Source organism: Hippopotamus amphibius, chromosome 3 (assembly GCF_030028045.1).
Source record: "Hippopotamus amphibius kiboko isolate mHipAmp2 chromosome 3, mHipAmp2.hap2, whole genome shotgun sequence".
NCBI classification, from domain to species: Eukaryota; Metazoa; Chordata; class Mammalia; order Artiodactyla; family Hippopotamidae; genus Hippopotamus; species Hippopotamus amphibius.
Window position 1 is genome coordinate 95,932,955 of NC_080188.1, and position 21,347 is coordinate 95,954,301.

The window sequence follows — 21,347 nt, forward strand, 5'->3', positions numbered from 1 at the left end:
AATGTGATTGATTGGGACTTAATTCCAAGGGCAGTGGGAATCAGGGAAGGTTTCTGAGAAAGGGCATAGCATCATAAGACTAATGATGTCGGAGGAACAGCCTGGCAGTATAGTGAAAGGCAAGTCTAGTATGGCAACATATCTCTGGCGGGGATTCAGCTCTGCACTTTTCCTAGGCATGGCTTGGCTGGGGGGAGGAGTTTTTCAAAGCACTAACACACTGACATTTTCAAAATCAAAGCAATAGACCTTTACAGAGTGCTTAGTACATGCAGCACACTGTATTAGGCCTGCTGAGCAGACAGAGAAGCAGGCTGTACCCTGCATACACGTTTGCTTGAGGACATTACACTGTGAGCTTTTTGAGATAACCAAAAAGGAACTGTCAGATTTAACATTTTGCGTTTAAAATAAATTAAAAAAAAAAGTCTGTTTTCTAGGATTTGGGATAAGACCAGACTTGAGTTTTAAAAGTTTCAATGAGTCTTAGTGGGGGCCAACCTATTACTTGTTTAGAAGGACGCTAATACTGATCCTTAAGTTATATTTAAGAGTTGAGACTTTTTAGTAAGGGTAAGTCATACGAAGCAATTTTTTTTTCCATTTGAAGTATGTAAGTTTAATAGTGTTTAGGATATTCACAGAGTTGTATATGAAGCAATTTGAATGTTTGCCTGTATGTCACACAGAAGCCATAAATATTTAATCGTTCAGTTACAGTAGCATTTCTTACATTCCAGAAGATAATTTAAACACAAGAGCCTGCAGCCCTCTCTTAAGGGCTTATTGTGTTTTTCCCACAGGACTTTTAGACGTGTGGACCCAGATCACTACTAGGATTATATCCATTGCGCATCTATGAATACTTTTGAGTTGTGGCTCTTCTTTGGTTGTTTGTACTTTGTTGCTTAGGTTGCAGGTGAATTAAACAACAAACTGAAGTGAGACATATCACTGTTTTTAAAAGAGATTTTAGGAAATTACACAGGGTGTGAATTTTTTTTTATTACTAATATATGTATATATTTCTGTAGTAAAACAGTCAGATTCTTTTGTTTTCATGTTGTACTAAAGTAGAATATAAAACATTTCTTGAAGGACAGAGCTGGTGGGAAGAGCCCCTAAATAAGCAGACTCATTTTATGTAAGAAAGTTTGAGAGACATTTTGAAGCTAACAGTCTCAATTTAACTGGTAATCTTCTACAGTGTATCTTAAGCACTCTTGATAGATTCCTCATTTGGTGGTGTTTATTGAGCATGGATAGAATCATTAAACATTTCAAAGATGTAAAGAATGTATGGTAGTGAATGCATCTGCTTCTCTTTCCCAGCAGGCGTTGCTGTGTGCCCACCACGTGTGCTCCGCCACAAATGCCCACCACGTGTGGGGTGCTGTGCTGCTTCAGGGTTTGCCTTCAGTGACCCTCCTAAGTCAGAAAATGAGATCTTACCTTGGCTGTTTTTCTTTTAAATTATTATAGCTAAGACTATCTAGCTCATGTTTTATTTCACCAAGTTTTTTTAAAAAAATAACTTTTAATGAAGTTTTCTTTATACACATTCTCCATTTCCTACATGTAGTCGAGCTTTCATCACACATGTTCAGAAACTCACTTCTGCTGTTACTGTTTCCCCTCTCTGCAATCCTCATCTCTCCACTTGGCCTCCTCCCCATCATCTTTTCTCTGTCACTCATATCTTCTTTCACTTTATTTCTAATTATTCTTTTCACCTCTTCTCAGCTGTGACCAAGTATTCTTAGAAGTCCTCAAATCTGGAGTCGTTTCCTTCCCTTCTCGACAAATACTCAGTAACGTGGATCCCCCCCATGTCTTCTTGTGGCTCAGTTTTGTCACTTTTCCCTGTCATTCTGCTCTCTTGATTCTGTGTGAGATTATTCTGGGATCCTTTTCTAGTTTGAGGCAGTTTCTAAATCACTGATTGTAGTAGGTTTTCATACGTGTTTCCAAGTTGACTGTCCCCTTTCCTGCTTCCTGTTTGAAAATCTCAGCAGGTGCAAATCTGTTGAAGGGGCAGTGCTGTTTTTCAGGACTCTTACTGTGGTGGTGAGTCTTAGTAAGCTCAACAGCTATGTTTTTCCTATGCTTCACTGCCACAGAAATTCAAATCCAAACCATCGTTGATTTAAGAAGAAAAAGGTGATGGTGATGACACTAGTGGAGTTGTTGCTCTTCAAGATTACTGACATTTTAGCTAGGTTGCATCTACCTTGTCTGTTAAATGACATTATCAGTTATAAGAGGTTTGGTTACACATAACTGATTTAAGTCGGTGATCAGGAAGCCTTTCACTTTGAAAACAGCTTGTTTTCTTGCCCCACCTCCCTTCCCCCAAGCAGCGGGAACCTGAGGGAGCAGCTGATGAGCAGCTCCGAGTCTGGCTCCATCCTGTGCTTCCTCACCATATTTTAACTCTCTTGGCTTCTGACCTCTTGCCTAACTGCTTTTTCTGTCTTGCTCTTGTTTCTTTGTCCTAAACCTGATGCTTTTCCAGAGATGCCTTTGGGCACATTCTGAGGCTGTGGCTTGTGTTTGCCCTGAGGACTCTGGCTACAGCTCATCTCACCAGCCTGGCACCTCGGGTGTTATTCTGATTCCTCTCCATGTGGCAGGAAGTGCCTCTAGATCTCACTCAGCCTGGCCCCTGAGGAAGAAAGGTGGACAGATGCTATATAATCTCTCCACCACACCCACTTCCAGTAGAAAATAGATTCTTATTTTGTGAAACTACCAATTATTTTAGATAACTCAGAGCCTAGTGGCACATTTTACTTTAAGAAGATACACATTAATCCCCCCTTATCTAAGGTTTCAGTTACCATGGTCAACCACAGTCTGAAAATATTAAATGGAAACTTCCAGAAATAAACAATTTATAAGTTTTAAATTGAGCACCGTTCTGAGTAGTGTAATGACATCTCACTGTCCTGCTCCGTTCTGCTCGGGCCGTGAATCATCTCTGTGTCCAGCATGTCCTGGCCATTAGGCGCTCAGCCCTCGCAGTTATCAGGTTGCCTGTTGCAGTGTCACAGTGCTCGTGTTCAGTGGCCCTTATTTCACTTCATAACAGCCCCGATGCACAGGAGAAGAGATGCTGGAATGCAGACGTGCCGAGGAGAAACCTGAACGTGCTGCCTTTAAGTGGGAAGGGTGGGTGTTCTTGACTTAATAGGAAAAGAAAAAAATCAAACGCTGAGGTTGCTAAGGTCTATGGTAAGAACAGATCTTTTATCTGTGAAACTGTGAAAAAGGAAAAAGGAATCCATGCTAGTTTTGCTGTCACACCTCAATCTGTGAAAGTTAGAGCCACAGGGCATGATAATAATTAGTTAAGATGGAAAAGGCATTAAATTTGTACAGTAAGATATTTAGAGAGAGAGAGGGGCTACATTCACATAATTTTTATTACAGCATAGTTATCATTGTTGTATTTTATTATTAGTTATTGTTGTTAACCTCTTACTGTGCCTAATTTATAAGTTAAACTTTATCATGGGTTTATGCGCATAGGAAATAACATGGTACATATAGGTTTCGGTACTATCTGTGGTTTTAGGGATCACTGGAGGTCTTGGAATGCATCCCCTGTGGTTAAAGGGAGGCTTCTGTATACACAGCAGTGATAGAGTTTTCTAGTCTCAGGAATTCATTCGTTTGATATCAGAAAACCAAAGGGTGTGTGTCTTGATATATTTGGGTATAAGTCATTTTCAAAGCAGTTTTTTCTTGAGAAGGACCAATTTTCGTGATGTTTCACTTGGGAGATGAGTGCCTATCTTTTTTCTGTGTCATTTCAGTTTTACGTAAGGCCTGTGTAACGCCTGTTCTTCTCCAGACTTGAGCTTAAAAGCAGTTTTCTTTCCGAAGCTTTCCTTTATGTTTGGGCTTGACCTGTCTCCTGTGTACTCAGATTCCCCACACTTGCCCTGATAGCTGTCGGGTCATTTTGTAAGTGCCCGTTAGCTTGTCTCTCTCCCTGGCTCTACTGTAAACTCCCTGCTGTCACGGACATTGTACTGTTTATTGTGGTAAACTGACATAGTCCTTGGTGCCCAGTGCAAACATTAGATATTTGATGAATGGGTGAATAAATTCAGAAATTGATTTATACCATTATTCTGAAAGACTTTTCCTTCTGTAATCAGATTTCACATAATAGGAATATAAAGTCACCATGTGGACTTTGGGTACGGGCTGCTAAAACAAGTTTCTGTTGTTTTTGTTGCCAGATTTTATTTGTAGCGCTCTTCTCACCCAAAGTCACTCAACTTCTTGTGAGCGCACACACTGGCTGAATGATAAGAAGGTTGGTCAAATCTCTCTTGTCTGTGAGTGCTATTTTAAGAATATGTTATTGCTGGAGACAGAAAGATAAACAATTGAACACTAAAACTAAGCATGTCCTTGATCTCTAATGTGGCGTTAGACACCATGTGACCTAACCCAGGGTGTGGCTGCGTACTGGTTTGGCAGTGTTTTTACTTTATTAGTTAATTAACATCAGCCAATAAGCTAGTAAGGCCAAGATAATTATGTGATAGCCAGCAGGTGTTATGCTAGGAGGTTTGGCTCAATGAGTAATTATAATTGAAGTTGAATGTGATTAATTATGTGATTTGTAGGTGTTCAAGTGTAATTCCACTTGAGTTCCATCTTAAAACTAGAGCACTAGAAAGGATTATTGACAAAAAGAAAATAGACACAAAGATGCACTTGACTCACATTTGAGCTGTGTCCAGATGCCCTGGTCACTGTAGGAAACTTGGATGGCCCTGCTGACCCCGGTATCCTCCCTCTTCTCCTTTTCGCACACGCTTCTTGTGCCATGTTGTGCTTTGCTGCTTCAGGTGTGTCTGGTAGCATCTGCTGTCCTCTCTGTGTGGGGTTCTCTTGTCTTTCTCCATCCAGCTAACATTTATTTGTGTTAAGAACTCGGCTAAAGGCAGTAGCTGCAGGACACTTCTTCTGACCCCCAGTCTGACTTAGATGCTCCCCTAGCATCCTCACTCTGGTGCTTTCCACTTTGTCCTATAATCCTTGCGTTGTGAGTCCTTTCTGCTAGTCTTCTTAAGGGCAGAGGTGATCTTACAGTGCTTTATCAAATTTGATTTTCCTAACTATTCTTGTAGAGGTAGTGCTAAAAACCCACTAAAACTGGGCCTTTTATAGACTATATATAGAACTTTTAAAAAATAGTTTCTGGTATACAGTATGTTAAGTAATAAATGGGTGTTGTTTCTTTCTATTCCCTGTTTTATTCAAGCTTTAACAAGTCTTAAAACCGTATAGATTTAGATGGTTTTCTGAGCTAGACTCCATAGATTTGAATGCTGGCATTGCCACTAGGGGTGACTTCAGGCTTCTTATTCATCTTTTCCTTGGTTTCCCCAGTTATACATTTTAATCTACCCTGTAAGATTTTGGTAGGGTCTAAGTGAAATGATACCTGCGGGTGGGGCTCCTGCATAACACCTTCCTGAAGACACCACTGACTTCCCCCTGCTTACTTGTGACCCATGGATTTCATAGGATTGCAGAGTGGTTTTATCTGCACAGAGTGGACGGTAAGACTTTGTCCTTTTTCCACACTGACTGGGAGGAATTACAGATGAGTGATGTGCCACCTCCTGAGTCTAACACACGACCTGCCTGCTGTCTCACATGGCATCGTAAGCTGTGCTTCCACTCACAGGGCACAGTGTGCTCATCTCTGGGATGCAGTCCTCACCAGGGCTGTGCTGGCCCCTTTTCTTACAGATTCTCCTAGACTGGAGGGAAAGTGAGTACCCGTAGGATCTCCAGAAGTTTTGGTGTGAACTCCACAGAAGCAAATTTGTAAGCAGTGTAGAAAAGTGGAACACTCAAGGACTGGGTTAAGCTCCTGTGAAAATGTTGTTGTAAGCTCCTAGAAATTACAGAAGCCAGCAGCCACCCTAGTAGGAAATAGGCGGGATAGTTGAGGAGGAGGCCCAGTGTGACCTGTGTGCATTGCACACATAAATTAAGTGCAAGGGTATTTGAGGTGCAGAAAGGACTTTGGGTTCATTACACCTGTTTGTCATCAATGGTACAATTACCAGTAAGGTTGGTGTTAGAGTGGAGCCCTCTTCCTTGTTCTGGAATTAGTGCTGGCAAACTTTTTTGCCAAAAGGATATTCTGTGACATTCTTATTTAGCTGGAGAGTCTCATCCAGTAGCTTGTGTAGCATGTGAAAATTGTTCACTGCATGTTTTTGAATGCATTATAATGGATATTTTAGAACTGTAGATATAATTATGTGTGTTGAATAATTGTTTTAAAGTAACAAAATGCTTTTTAATTTTATGTGTGGTAATATTTTCTGCTCTTGAAGAATGAGATATTTTGCACTGGGAAAATGTTCTGATTAAGTTAAACTTCAAATGCTCAAGTGCCTTTCAAGCAGCACGTGTAACTGAATGTAATTTTGCCTTTGCTTGATGACCCAGGACATTTTCTATGTCTGTATAGTTTTGATACTTGGACCCAATTTAATTTTCTGTGTGTGTTTTATTTTGTCTTTATCTTAGTGGCATACCACCACCTGCCACTTCTGCTGATGCAGTTCTTATGCAGACAACCTCCCCTTTTACACACACCCCATTAATGGTTTGCTGCTAGTAATTTTTATTAGGTTGAGAAATCAATAATCAAGTTTTGAAAGATTTCTCTGTTAAACAAAGACAAGATTCTGAGTGAGGGCCAAGGCATGTTGGCCTGTGTAACAACTGTTTTCTGTGTGCTTCATGTTTGGGAATCCTGTTTCTAGGTATGGCAGTTTTTAGTTAGTCTTTACTTCAGAGAAACTTGGCCTTTTACTGTAAAACTTTTGCATAGAATGTTCAGTACATTTACTCTTGTTATCATTAACATTTTTTCTCTCTCTGTTTTGTAAACAGTCAGAATTTGCTGTGTGATGTCACGATTGTGGCCGAAGACATGGAAATCTCTGCTCACAGAGTGGTGCTGGCTGCCTGTAGTCCTTATTTTCACGCCATGTTTACAGGTATGAAATGTTTTAGTTATGGACGTTTATAAAATGTATACAGATCTGGGCTTTTCTTTCTATATTTTCTTTTCTTATTAACATTTTATTGTTGTGAAATTAAGCATTGTAGTAGAAGAAAATGCTCTTGCTTTATTTTGAATTACTCCCCATCTTTGTTTTTCATTCTTGTAATCATGTTGTGTACATACATGTGTACATTACATACATGTATATGTTACATACAAATACAATTTTATGCTCAGTTTCCCCCCTTTACATTTATATTTCTTATATTGGCTAAGTTTGCCTTTGTGCCATTTATAACAGCTTTTGGCACTTTCTTATTTTGACAAAAGTAAATTGCTTTTCCTGTTGCACATTTCAAATAATTTTCACATTTGCCTCATCCAGTGTTTATAGTGAAAAAAGAGATGTTTATTTAGTACCCTTTGATTCAGAAATATAAGAAAATAGAGTGGATACTTAGGCAACTGTAAAAATACATAAAATGATTTTAATATTTCTGGCAGAAAAGCAATTTGTGCCTGCCACACTTGAAGCCGTTAAAAATATCGTGGGTGTACAATATTATGTTTCCAGAGCAATATTGACTTGACCTGTGCGTGGTTTATGATATGATCTCCACAAGAAGTCCTTTAACCATCTATCCCATACAGAGTTACTATAATATCGTTATCCTTATGCTGTACATTACATCCCCATGGCTTACTTATTTTATATCGGAGGTTTGTATCACTTAACTATTCACCTAATTCTCCCACTGCCCCCACTGTATTCTCCTCTGTCAACCACGCCTTTGTTCTCTGTGTCTGTTGACTCTGTCTTCATTTTGTTTTGTTTCTTTGTCGTTGTTGTTTTCTGTTTTTTGATTTCACACATGAAATCATGTGATATTTGTATCCTCTGTCTGACTTGTTTCACTGAGCATGATACCCTCTAGGGCCATCCATGTTGTTGCAAATGGCAAGGTGTCATTCTTTTTTATGCCTATTAATATTCCGTTGTGTATGTATACCTCATCTTCTTTATCCATTTATCTATCAATGGACATAGGTTGCTGCCATATGTTGGCTATTGTAAACAGTGCTGCATTGAACATAAGGGTGCACATATCTTTCCAATTACTGTTTTTGTTTTCTTCAGGTAAATACCCAGAAGTGGAATTGCTGGATCATATGGTAGTTCTATTTTTAATTTTTTGAGGAACCTCCATACTGTTTTCCATAGAGGTTGTACCAGTTTACAATCCCACAAACAGTGCACAAGGGTTTCCTTTCTTTACACCCTCACCAGTATTTGTTATTTGTTATCTCCTTGAAAATGGCCGTTCTGACAGGTATGAGGTAGTATCTTATTCTGGTTTTGGTTTGCATTTCCCTGGTGATTAGTGATGCTATCTTTTCCTGTGTCTGTTGGCCACCTGTATATCTTCTTTGGAAAAGTGTCTATACAAGTACTCTGCCTATTTTTTAATGTTTTTGTTTTGTTTTATGTTTTTGTTTTTTTTGATATTGAGTTGTATGCGTTCTTTGTATGAGTATATTTTGGATAGAAACTCCTTATTGGATAGTTCATTTGCAAATACTTTCTTCCATTTGGTACGCTGCCTTTGTTGATAGTTTCCTTTGCTGTGCAGAAAGCTTTTTAGTTTCATCTAGTCCCATTTGTTAATTTTCACTTTTGTTGTTCTTGCCTCAGGAGAAAGATCCAAAAAATATTGCTAAGACCATGCTGCCTGTGTTTTCTTCTAGGAGTTTTATGGTTTCAGGTCTTACATTTAAGTCTTTAACTCATTTTGAGTTTATTTTGTGCATGGTGTTAGAAAGTAGTCCAGTTCGATTCTTTTGCATGTAGCTGTCCACTTTTCCCAGGATCATTTATTGAGGAGATTTATCTATTCCCCGGTGCCTCCTTTGTTGGAGATTAATTGACCATGTAACTTTGGATTTATTTCTGTACTCTCTATTCTGTTACATTGATCTATGTATCTGTTTTTGTGCCAGTATCAGACTACTTTGATTACTATAGCTTTGTAATATAATTTGAAATCAGGGAGCATGATACCTCCAGTTTTGTTCTCCTTTCTCAAGATTGCTTTGGCTATTTGGGGTCTTTTGTGTTTCCATACAAATTTTAGAATTATTTGTTCTAGTTCTGTGAAAAATGTCATGGGTAATTTGATAGGGATTGCTTTCAATCTTTAGATTACCTTAGGGTTTATGGTCATTTTAGCAATATTAATTCTTCCAACCCATGAGCACGGTATGTCTTTCCATTTGTTTGTGTCGTCTTCAGTTTCTTTCGTCAGTATCTTATAGCTTTCAGAGTACAAGTTTTTTGCCTTTTTGGTTATATTTATTCCTAGGTATTATATTGTTTTTGATGAAATTTTAAATGAGATTGTTTAATTTCTCTTTTTGATGGGTTGTTATTAGTGTATAGAAACACGACAGATTTCTGTATATTACATTTTTATTCTGTTTCTTCACTGAATTCATTTTTTAATTCTGATATTTTTTTGGTAGCATCATTAGGATTTTCTATATATGGTATCATGTCCTCTGCAAACAGTGACAGTTTTACTTCTTCCTTTCCCATTTGGATTCCTTTTATATTTTTCTTCTCTTGTAGCCATGGCTAGGACTTCCAAAACTATGTCGAATAAAAGTGGCAAGAGTGGACACCCTTGTCTTGTTTCTGATCTTAGAGGAAATGCACTCAATTTTTCATCACTTGGAATATATCATGGCACTCTTCCTGGCCTGCTCAGTTTCTGTTGATAAGTCATCTGACAGTCTGTGGGCATTCCCTTGCTGCTTTTAACATTTTCTCTTTATTCTTAATTTTTGGCATTTTTATTATAATATGTTGTGGTGTGGAACTCTTTTAGTTCTTGTTTGGGACTCTGTGCTTCCTCTACCTGTTGTCTGTTTCTTTCTCTAGGTTAAGGAAGTTTTCACCTGTTAGTTCTTCAAGTAAGTTCTCTGCCCTTTTCTCTCTTCTTCTGGTTCCCCTATAATGTGAATATTAGTATGCTTGATGTTGTCCCACAGGTCTCTTAAACTACCCTCATTTTTTCAAATTCTTTTTTTTTTTTTTTTCTGTTCATCTTGGGTGATTTCTGCTACTCTGTCTTCCAGATTACTATTCCACTCCTCTGTATCATCTAATATTACTGTTCATTCCTTCTAGGTTTTTGTTTTTGTGTTTTTTCCAGTTATTTTATCTTCAGGTCTGTTTGGTGCATCTTTATATTTTCTAACTCTCTGTTAAAATTCTCACTGTGTTCATCCAGTTCTTCTCCCAAGTTCATGGAGCATCTTAATGATTATTACATAGAACTCTTTATCAGGTAGATTGCTTGTCTCTATTTTGTTTAGTTCTTTTTCAGAGTTTTGTCTTATTCCTTTGTTTAGAACATATTTCCCTGTCTCCTCACTTTGCCCAATTTTCTGCATTTATTTCTATGTATCAGGTAGGTTGGTTATGTTTCTGGATCTTGGAGAAGTGGCCTTAGGCAGTTGACATCCTGTGGGGCCTGGCAGCTCACACCCCTCCTGTTCAGAGCTGTATGCTCTCAGGGTGCCCCCTGGGTGGGCTGTGTGGCCCCTTTTGTTGTGGTGGGAAGAGTACTGTGGGTGGTCCGGTAGGCAGGGCTGGCCCCGGGCCTGGTTGGCTGCAAGGCTATGCCTCACACAGTAGCTGTGGTCAATCTGGAGGGTGGGTGGGCTTCGCATGAGGTGGTCTGCATGGCCTGGTTGGAGCATAGGGCTGCTGGTGGGCAGGTGAGCCCCCGGCACTAATAGCCTATAGAGTGGACCCCAAAATGGCACCTGCCAGCACCGGTGCCCCCAGGGTGAGCTCTTACCTCTCTGGGAGGCTCTCCAAGATCAGTAAATAGGTCCAACCCAGGATCCTTTCAAACTGCTGCCTCTGGTCTTGGTCTCAGAATATATGAGAGTTTGCACACCCTCAACCGTCGAGTCTCTGTTCCCTACAGCCCTCTTGCTCTCCTGTACCCAAGCCCAATCTCCTAATTCATTCCCCCGCGCTGCTTTCCCCACTTGGTGTCCATATGTTTGTTCTCTACATCTGGGTCTCTATTTCTGCCTTGCAAACCGGTTGATTTGTACCATTTTTCTATATTCTGCATATATGTGTTAATATACGATATTTGTTTTTCTCTTTCTGACTCACTTTACTCTCTATGACAGTCTCTAGGTCCATCCATGTCTCTACAAATGTCCCAGTTTCATTCCTTTTTACAGCTGAGTGATATTCCATTGTATGTATGTACCATGTCTTCTTTCTCCATTCGTCTGTTGATGGGCATTTAAGTTGCTTCTCATGGTTATCATTATTTTTTACCCTCAGTTTCTAAATGTCTTTATATTGTAAGAATAAAAGATTGGAAACATCTTGAACTAGAATTTTTTTGATAAGTATTTTATTTTCCAGTTACAAAAGGTAGTGATTAACTTAAAATTACAAGATCAGGGTTCGTTTCCTTTCCCTTCAAAAGACGACACTTAGTCTGCAAACTTCCTGAGCCTTCAGCAGCCAGAGACATGGATGCTGGAGATGAGAGATCTCATTATGTCTCTATTTTTCTTCTCTGTTTACTTTATAATCTAAACTACATTTCAGCTTCCCTCTCTTCTTATTTTCTTTTTTCTTTTTTTTTTTTGCCTAATGGTTCTCACCTCTTCATGTTTTAGCTGACATGCAATTTCTGAATAAGTGAGTTTTGCCTACTGATGGGAATGAGGCCCTGATGATGTTTGATTCTGTAAGTATTCCTAATGTATCTCAGTTAACTGATGGGTGGATACTTCTTGCATTTCAGCCTGTTTCTGCTTGAGAGTACTTGTTCAGATCTTAGATTGCTAGGTGCTTAGGTAGATGTGACATAGAGATACTGTGTTAATTTCTGACACATATAAAATGTGAATTGAGTACCTCGATTGTGATTTTCTTTCTTACAGCTTTACTGAGGCATGCTTTTCGTTGTAGTGTTGAGTGTTTGTTACTAAGTTTACTGAGTAGCACTTCTGTTACCATATCAACGTTACAACACTTTGTTCCCACATAGTATTGTTGAGGCTTATCCATGTCATAGTGTGTATCATCAGTTTGCTCCTTTTTATTGCTAAGTAGATTCCATTGTATGAAAACAGCACGTTTCGACTATTCATTTACCAACTGACAGACATTTAGGTTGTTTCCAGTTTTGGGCTATTATGAATAATGCTACTGTGAACATTCATGTGCAGTTTTTTGTGTGGAAAATATTTTTATTTCTCATGGTGGTAGATTCCTATGTGTGGAATTGTTGGGTATGTGGTAAGTTTATATTTAACTTATAAAACTTGCTATGCTGTGTCCCCTAGTGGCTATGTCATTTTACGTCCCTACATTATGTATGTATGCGTGTCCCATTTCCCTGCGTCCTTGCCAACACTTGTTACTTCCTGTCTTTTTTTTTTCTTCAGTTGTGGTCATTCTAATGGATGTGAAATGGCATCTCTTATAGTTTTAATTTGCCTTCCCTAATGACTAATGTTCTTGAGCATCTTTTCATGTGCTTGGTAGGCTAGACTTTTGTGGTTCTTCGGCAATAGATGCTATTTAGCTTTCTGGCCGTCTTTGTTCATTTTCTTCTTTTAAATCCACTAAATAGTCAACAGTTTGGCAGAGATTAGGTAAAGAAGACATGAAGATTTGGTGTAGGTGGTTTAGTGTACATATATTCATTTAAGATTTGCTAGACTATGAGCCCATTGTTTATCTGTTTTCCTGGTCTGAAGTCCTGTTATATTTATATTATCTGTCATAAAAAACGTGGTGAGGCCCACAGTAGCCTTTGGCATGCTTCTACTCCATCACATGCCGTAATGTTTGTGTGCTCTGGCTCAGTGATCAGCAGTAAGCAGAGTGTCTGCAGTGGCACCTGTGCTCCTTTTATTCCCTGTGACTCACCTATTAGGAGATGGGGGCTCTACAGATATTTTTTTGGCCCTTGTTTTTCATCTCCCATAAACTGTAGGTGGATTTTTCATTCAAATTATATCACCTAAAAAAGAATTCTGTTACTCATCCTGGTTCCAAGTATTTGGTAGGAGAAGGGAGGTGAAAAGTAACTCTGTGATGTAATCACAGGTTTCTCTTTTGTGAAGTATGGGCCATTTAGATCAAGGCCAGGTCATATAACTGTTACTTGAGAAAGAATATATCAAGTTGGGTTCTTGTGTTTTTATATATTTATTTATCATCCTTATTTTGTTTGGTTTGTTTTGGTTTGGTTTGGTTTTTTTGGGCCATGCCATGTGGCATGTGGGATCTGAGTTCCCCAGCCAGAGGTGGAACCCATGCCCCCTGCAGTGGAAGCATGGTGTCTTAACCACTGGACCTCCAGGCACATTCCCGATTCATGTGTTTTTAAATTACTTGTGTACGTACAAATGTAGCATTTAAAATGCTATTTTCCTTAACAAATATATTTGAGACTTCTTTAGTGCCACAGTCTAAAATATCTGAAATCTAGTGGGAAATATTGTATTTTTATTTTCACTCTACTTTTTGGGGGGTGCTTTTTGATAATTTCTTTTGTCATATTGAACATGATTTAGTAAGGTGAATTAGAATAGGAAAAGATAGATTATCACTTGAATGATTAAGATGTGAAAATTTTTTTAAAAGTTGTGTGCATATTTGTCTTGGATTTGTGCTTTCCTTCATCAAGGAGTACTCACTGAGCATCTTCTGTGTGCTCGGTGTTATCCTAGGCTTTGGAGCAGGAAGGGTGAGACACTGAGGAAACATTAAGAAAAGATAATTTCTTATATTACCAACTGCTGTGAAGAACATTAAATGGGGCATTGCGCATAAAGTGCACATAACTTTAGTCTGCATATAACAGAAGACTCCCCTTAAGCTGGTTTAAGTAGCAAGGAAATACATTTTCTCATAATTAAAACAGGCTGGGCACCAGGCATGATTGGATCATCAGGAATGCTCTTCCTTCTGTTGCCACTCACTGTCCTCACTGAAAGTTGCTTCCTATGGTTGTTTCCCCCGTGAATACAAGATGCCTGCCAGAGCGGACCCAGCGTCTCGAGGAAGGAGAGGAGTTGTCTCTTTCCTATTTTTCTTTAAGGAGCTGAGAGACTTATTCCAGAATTTACTGAAACTATAGCCAAACTGTCAGGGTAATGCATTTACCATGTTTGCCTTAGGTTAGTTGTAGAATTGAGGAATTATGTACCCTGCCACCATAGCCAGTGCCTCACAGGGGCATTCGGGTCATCTTGCCAGAATGAAGATACCAGTGTGTTGGTAGCTTCTTTGTAACCTAAGACTAATATGAGCAAAAGGGCAATAATGATTGGAGCAGGTGACAAGTGTAATTTGAAGAGTAATAGAATAAAATTTATTTATTAAATGTGGCTGTAGGACTTCCCTGGTGGCACAGTGGTTGAGAATCTGCCTGCCAATGCAGGGGACACAGGTTCCATCCCTGGTCTGGGAAGATCCCACATGCTGTGGAGCAGCTAAGCCCACAAGCCACAACTGCTGAGCCTGTGCTCTAGAGCCTGTGAGCCACAGCTACTGAGCCCGCATGTTGCAACTAGTGAAGCCCTTGTGCTTAGAGCCCGTGCTCCACAGCAAGAGAAGCCACCACAATGAGAAGCCCATGCACCACAATGAAGAGTAGCCTCTGCTCACTGTAACTAGAGAAAGCCTGTGTGCAGCAGCGGAGACCCAACACAGCCAATAAATAAATAAATAAATAAATAAATAAATTTATTAAAAAAAAGTGTGGCTGTAAATTTGTCATTCAATTCTTAGGGTTTCACCATAGTATAATGTCTACTGTGTTATACTTTTATGTTTTCAGTTACTTTGTGTGCTAAGCAATAACTGAAATTAGAATCATAAGAGTTTTTTACCAATCCTAGGGTTTGCTCTCTTAAACCTGTTTACTGTTTAGGACTCCAGAATGGGTACATTCAGTCACCAGTTTGTTCTGGGCTTCAGGAGTCCTAATTAAGGTCCTTGAGATGGAAATGTTTCTATCCATACATATGTCCGTAAGTGTTTACAATTTGGAGGACTTTATTTCCTTTCTCAAAAGAAGTAGAGATGGTGCAGTGTTCACTAGTGAAAGTGTTTAGTTCAGCCTATATAGTGGGTGTTCAGTAAATGTTCGTTGACTGAAATCCTTCAGAGCTAGAATACCCATATTCAAGCCTAACTTAAGTGTTAACTAATTGTGTTAAGTATGGTGCTGCATTTTAAATTGGCACTTGTTTTACTTTTCATTTTTCTAGTCATGCATTCATCCAGCCATTATTTATTGGGTTATCTACCATATGTCAGGCATTGTGGGATACAGAGGTAAGAAAGACGTCATCCCTGCTCTTAGGAAGCTCAAGAATCCAGGGAGGGAGAACCAGATATTATTAAGAGAGAGTGGATTTGCAGGAGGTGACCTAGGGTGAGAGCCTAACCTAGCCTTGGGCCCTCAGCAGTAAGGCTCCTTGGAGAGGCCCCAGCCAAATCTTGCAGAATGTGTGGGGTTAGCCTGTGGAGTGAGACAGAGATGATGAAGCTTACAAAGGCATCGAGGTAGGAAATTGCTGGATGTGTGTGGAGAATGACACAAAGTTCCTTCCTTACGTAAATTAAGACTAGAAGTGGGAGGGAGAGAGGAGGCTGGGTGTCAAGGCAGGGGTGGGACATGGACAGGGCCTGCATGCCTGGCCTGGGAGCAGCTGAAGGCTTGAGTGCCAGGGTAAGATGTGTGGAGTCCATCCTGGAGATAGCGAAGGAGGAGGAGGTGGCACAGCAGCAGGAGGGGTGGAGAGGAGATGAGGGTGGCGATGTCTGCGTGGATTTCCTGGTATAGCTTCAGTTCTGTAATACATGATCAGACTCAGGAGAAAAACACTAAGAGAGGAAGTTAAAAATGTTATGAGATTAAACTCTTTACAGTATCATTGGGTATCTTTTTAAAATTCATTATCGGGAATTCCCTGGCAGTCCAGTGGTTAGGACTTGGCGCTTTCACTGCTGTTGGCCCGGGTTCAATCTCTGGTTGGGGAACGAAGATCCCACAAGCCAAAAAAAAGGAAAATCTCATTACCAAAAATAAATCTCCTCTATAAACACTGCAAAGGGCAGTAACTAAGATGCTATATAACAACTAGAATTAGCTCTAAATAGCCTTTACAACTCTCTTTAGTATGTGTTTTGATTCTTAGTAGTTACTGGAATTTTTAAACTATTAACATAGTCTGTGACAAGCTATTTGTTTTTGTTACTGTTTTTGTAAATTAATATGAAAAATAAAGATTAAAACATTTCTAAAGCAGTATATGATAGAGGTAGAATTTGTTGAAAGTAGATAGTTTTCTTGGGAGAGAAATAATTGATATTAAAAATGACATAAGGAATGTGTGAATGAGCACGGTGCATCTTATAGCAATACCTTAAAAACTATATTAAAAACTGCTTGACATTGAACTGATGATTTTTCAGTCATACATGTAAATTAAAGTCAAACTTGTTTTTGTCTAAATCATGCCTGAGTCCTGAGGAGTGAGTTGACTCCTTGAGAACTAAGTACATGGCTTTACTCTTGTGTGGCCCCAGGCCCTGTGGGGCTTTACACCTCACAGGGGCCCTAGAGATGAGTTAGAGTGGCCTTTCGCTAAAGTCCAAGTGGGAGTTACCAAAGCGTCCTCACTTTTGTCACAAAACAGTTTTCAGATGACACAAATCCCATCTAGCTATAATATCCAGAGAGAGTAGGACAGAGGAAGGTGCCTTATATGTAGATGAAGAATTACGTTTCCATATTCCTCGACCCTGCTTTTTTAACCCTTTTCTTTAAGGGGGAAAAGACATGCTTTCCCCCTTTTCTTGAAAAGCGGGAAAATACCAAATATGCTGAGGCAGCAGACACATAGCCTGATCCCTTGTCTTCCTGCTATATAAGCATATAACAGGAGCATGTCATTAACTTTCTCTCTTCCCTTGTGATACCAATGGATGTTGCCCCCCAGCCCCAGGAAGTGGCGTAGTATTTTTTCAGATATTTTAGCTCTTAGGAGAACAGCTTTTTTCTGAGCTTTTGTTAGAGATAATCTCCAGAGAAGCAGGCAGTTAAGTATACGTCACCATTATTATTTCTCTTCCTAGTGTTTATGTTTGCAAAGGAACTTTGTATAATTATAAATTCCTTTAGGCTTTTCTGATAGTTTATGGTCGCTGACAGTATACTGTACCTGAAAAAGAAATGAACTTTCAAGAAATCTTGAGGCCGTTGTGTTGTTTTCCTTACAGTGAGGGATGGTGGCATTGTTTTTCGTACTTTTTATCTTTGAAACCTAATGCATGTAGAACTAAACCTTTTTGCTAAGATGTCCGCTAGTGCTCAATATTATTTTTAGACTGGCTTGATTTTAATTGGGTTTTCTTTCCCCATTCAGTTGTTCATGTTTCCCTATTCTTGGGCCATTTATGTCCACGCATATGTGCCCAAACCTGCTTCTAACTCTCCTGGGTTTCAGGGCCATCCCTTCTCTTTTCTGCTTCCCCGTTTCTTTCCACAAGAGAGTATCTTATTTATGATCCCTGAATGCTTAGCTAGTTTGGTGGGTAGTAGGAGGGAGGTCTTGTACCACTTATTTATCAGGCAGTGATGTAGAAGGGCATCTGGCTTTAGTAATCAATGCTGGTGTGGAAATGACTTCAGGATGAAGTTGCCACAGGTGACAGATAAGATGACAGATAAGAACGGAACTTGGGCTAGAAGGCCCATTGCCATTTGCCCTGGCCATTGACTCACCTCTTTTAAGATCCTCCTTTTGTCTTGCATTTCCTGGGCATCTTCTGTAATTTGTGTTCTGATTGTTTCCTGTCTGAGAGGTGTGTCCTCCCTAAGGGCAGGGGCAGGCACTGGTATCCCTGAGGGTGAGTGAGTGCTGTGAACCTGGCAGTTAGACTTATGGGGTAACACTGTGTTCTAGTCTTGAGTAGAAATTCAAAAGGAAAAGAAACTGCTCTAAAACATTGTCAAGTAAAAAACTGCACATCCTAGAAGTTGAGAATTATGTTTTATTTAGCTGACTTTGAGAGGAGTTCAGCCCAGAAGGCAGCCTCTCAGATGTCTCTGAGGGATGGCTCCAAAGAGGTAAGGAAGAAGCCAGGATACATAGTGGTTTTTGCAAAAAAAACCAGGTAATTGGAACATCAAAAGATTGCTGTTAATTAAAGAAAAACCGGACAAGTTAATAAATTTAGTGCTTTTCTATGTATGGGAAGATACAAGAATCTGGGCTCATTGAAGTCATTCCTTTGATATGCACCTTAACTACATAGGGCCAGTATCCTATCTTTTTCCCCCATTCTGAATCCCTTCATGATGCGCAGTCTGGGGTGGCCTGCAATGGCTGATGGCTGCAACATCCTTTGTTTACTGATATGGCAGGTGACATTCTTTATCCACAGCATGGGCCAAAAAAAGGCATGGACAGCATTGGGTCCTGAACCTATTAATGCTACAGGTATCAAGAGTTTATGCAGTTGGACATGTGGCACCTTCATTGCCATGATGTGATTTCCAGGTGTTAGTGGGGAACAGACGTGTCTGTGTGGTTTCCTCAAGTAAGCTTTTGGGGGAGGTAGGGGAATGTAGGCCTGCTGATGCGGCTGCCCGTGTTGCCTGCTGAACACGGTTGAGTGGCTGTCTGTCTGGGCCTGGTCTTCCTGCTGGGCGTCTGCCGTGCGTCAGCCTTGCTCCTTCTGTTTCAGGGGAGATGAGTGAGAGCCGAGCAAAGAGAGTTCGAATCAAGGAGGTGGACGGCTGGACCTTGAGGATGTTGATTGACTATGTTTACACGGCAGAGATTCAGGTGACAGAAGAGAATGTACAGGTAAGGGTGACACCTCATACCACTTGGTTCTTTACACGTGTCAGTGTTCTAATGCAAAGGAGCATGCCCGTACATAGACACTTTGCACCAAAACAATAGAATTTGTTATTAAAACAGTATTTCTGAGAGACATTTAGAATGATTATAGCTTTTTAATAATGCTCCTGATTTCAGTATCTTTTATGTTCTTAAAGTTCTAAGATACGAACCCTTTAGTTCTCTGAATGATGCATGTTCTTTTATGAAGACATGGTCATGTTCATTTATAACTTTTGGTCAGTGCTGCCCACATTTTCCTTTATTCCCTGGAAGGTTAAGTCTGTAAAGGGTGTTTTTGGTGGCCAACAGCCTTTACTTCTTTGATTATTTCAGCATCCTCTATTAGTGATTCTGGAGTTTAGCTAGAACTTGACATTGCATCTCTCTTACTTTCTATAAAGAACGAATGTTTTATACAAGGGTGAGTCAAAAATTATGTGCACTCTGGCTGTAGAAATTTTATTTTAATTAACTTTTAGAAAAGACAAATACATCATTTTTCGACATAATCTCCTTGCTTTTCAATACACTTTATCCATCTGTCAGCAAGCTTTCGTATTCCTTCATTAAAAAATGTTTAGGCTGAGCTGCGAGCCACGAATACACCACTGTCTTCACTTCAGCAGAAGTGAATCTCTGTCCTTGTAGGGCTGTTTTCAGGGGACCAAACAGGTCAGAGTCCGATGGAGCAAGATCAGGACTGTAGGGAGGATGCTTTAACACCTCAAAATGAAGTTTTTGCAGAGGATCGACAGTGTGGGCAGAAGTGTGTGGATGTGCATTGTCATGCAAGATCACAACGCACTTGGATAGCAGTCCTCTGCGTTTAATCCTAAGTTTAGGCTTCAGCTCTTCAGTAAGCATCTCGTTGTAACAAGCACTGTTGATTGTTGAAACTTTTTTCTGATAATGTTCCAATACTGGCCCTTGAGAATCCCAGAAAACTGTCACTCATCTATTCAACAGATTCATTTCACATGCACGCTCAGTGTTGTCATCAGCCGTGAATGTGGACAGACATCTGGCTCCATCTTGATGGCTAACACTTGTGTGACCTTCCTTGAACTTCGATATCCATTCATACACACTTCTTCGCAACAAAACCCTTTCTCCATACTGCACACAGTCTTCAATAAATAACAGCACCAGGTACACCCTCAGACCACAAAAAAGGAATTACTGCACACTGCTCTTTTTTCGTGCATATTACAAGTGGGGCATCCATTTTTGCTCGCACCACAGTTACAAATGAACTGATGTAACACATTCACACCTGTACAGCAGTGACTGGGGAGACAGTAGGCTTGAAAAGAAAGTGCTGCTAAGACAGTGTGGCCAACAGAAATTTTAATATAACTGGAGTGCGGATAATTTTTGACTCACCCTCGTATGTATGATGTAAAGGTTTAAATAATACAGGTGTATGTGGAGGAGAAAGTGAAAGTCCCTCTTTAAAACTGCACTTCTCTTCGCACTCACCTTTCCCACACTCTGTGATCTACTCTTTCCCCAAAGGGTAGCCTCTGTTATCTGTTTGGTGTTAATCTTTAAGACCATTTTCTGTGCAGTTACACACACATGATTTTCTTGACATAAGTATATTTTTACTATACCTGTTGTTCTGTAACTTGCTTTACTGTCTTGATGTTTTTCACATGTCAGTACATGTGGGTCCAGCTCATTCTTTTGTGAGGTGTCCCATATGTTAATCAGCATATATGATTTTTCACCTTTACAAAAATGTTGCAGTGAATGAGCATTTTTATATTTGCATCCAAAAATTTCCTGGATTAGATTCCTTAGCATGTAATTGCTAAAACAAAAGGTACACGTGTGTTTTAATTTCTTATACATATGCCAAATTGCCATCTAAAGTTTGTATTTATTTATACTCCTTCCAATAGGTAGACTGTATTTTGAGGACAGCAAAAAGAACTAGGACTAATTTCTCAGAAGTAATCTCTGAATTCTACTTGTGCAAATAAGAAATCTTTTGTCCCTTGTAATTAGTTGAAATATGCTACAAAACATTTGAGTTTGGAGACTGAAATCTTTGCACTTTAACTTGTTAGGACATGCTGTTATTAAATCTTAAATATTGGCAGTGGTAAGGCCTCCTGGTCATCCTTCCTAGATGGCCTCAGTTAACCTCTGCTTGGAAGTCCCATTCATGAGGTAAAGCATTTGAAAAGCCTGGGTTGATCCTGAAGTCATGTACAAAGGTGTGAATCAGATGCTTTGTGAACATTTTTTTAACCTGGAGGAAAATATTTGGTATTCGGTCTTTTCTCTACAGGTATTGCTGGATGCTAGGGCATTG

The 21,347-nt window shown here is 39.7% G+C and overlaps 1 protein-coding gene across 10 annotated transcripts in view; it reads left to right on the forward strand.

Moving 5' to 3' along the window:
* KLHL2 (kelch like family member 2) overlaps window positions 1-21,347 on the forward strand; it is a 142,285-nt gene that overhangs the window by 20,171 nt on the left and 100,767 nt on the right. For 8 of the 10 annotated variants that reach the window (XR_009052541.1, XR_009052543.1, XR_009052544.1 and 5 more), the window contains exons 3-4: window positions 6,940-7,046; window positions 18,867-18,988. Coding sequence is in view for 5 of the 10 variants with exons in the window: in XM_057726129.1 (XP_057582112.1) it covers window positions 6,940-7,046; window positions 18,867-18,988 (229 nt within the window). In the remaining 5 variants the exon portion in view is untranslated. The remainder of the gene's footprint in view (window positions 1-6,939; window positions 7,047-18,866; window positions 18,989-21,347) is intronic. The other 2 variants (XM_057726134.1, XM_057726133.1) reach the window with 1 other exon arrangement.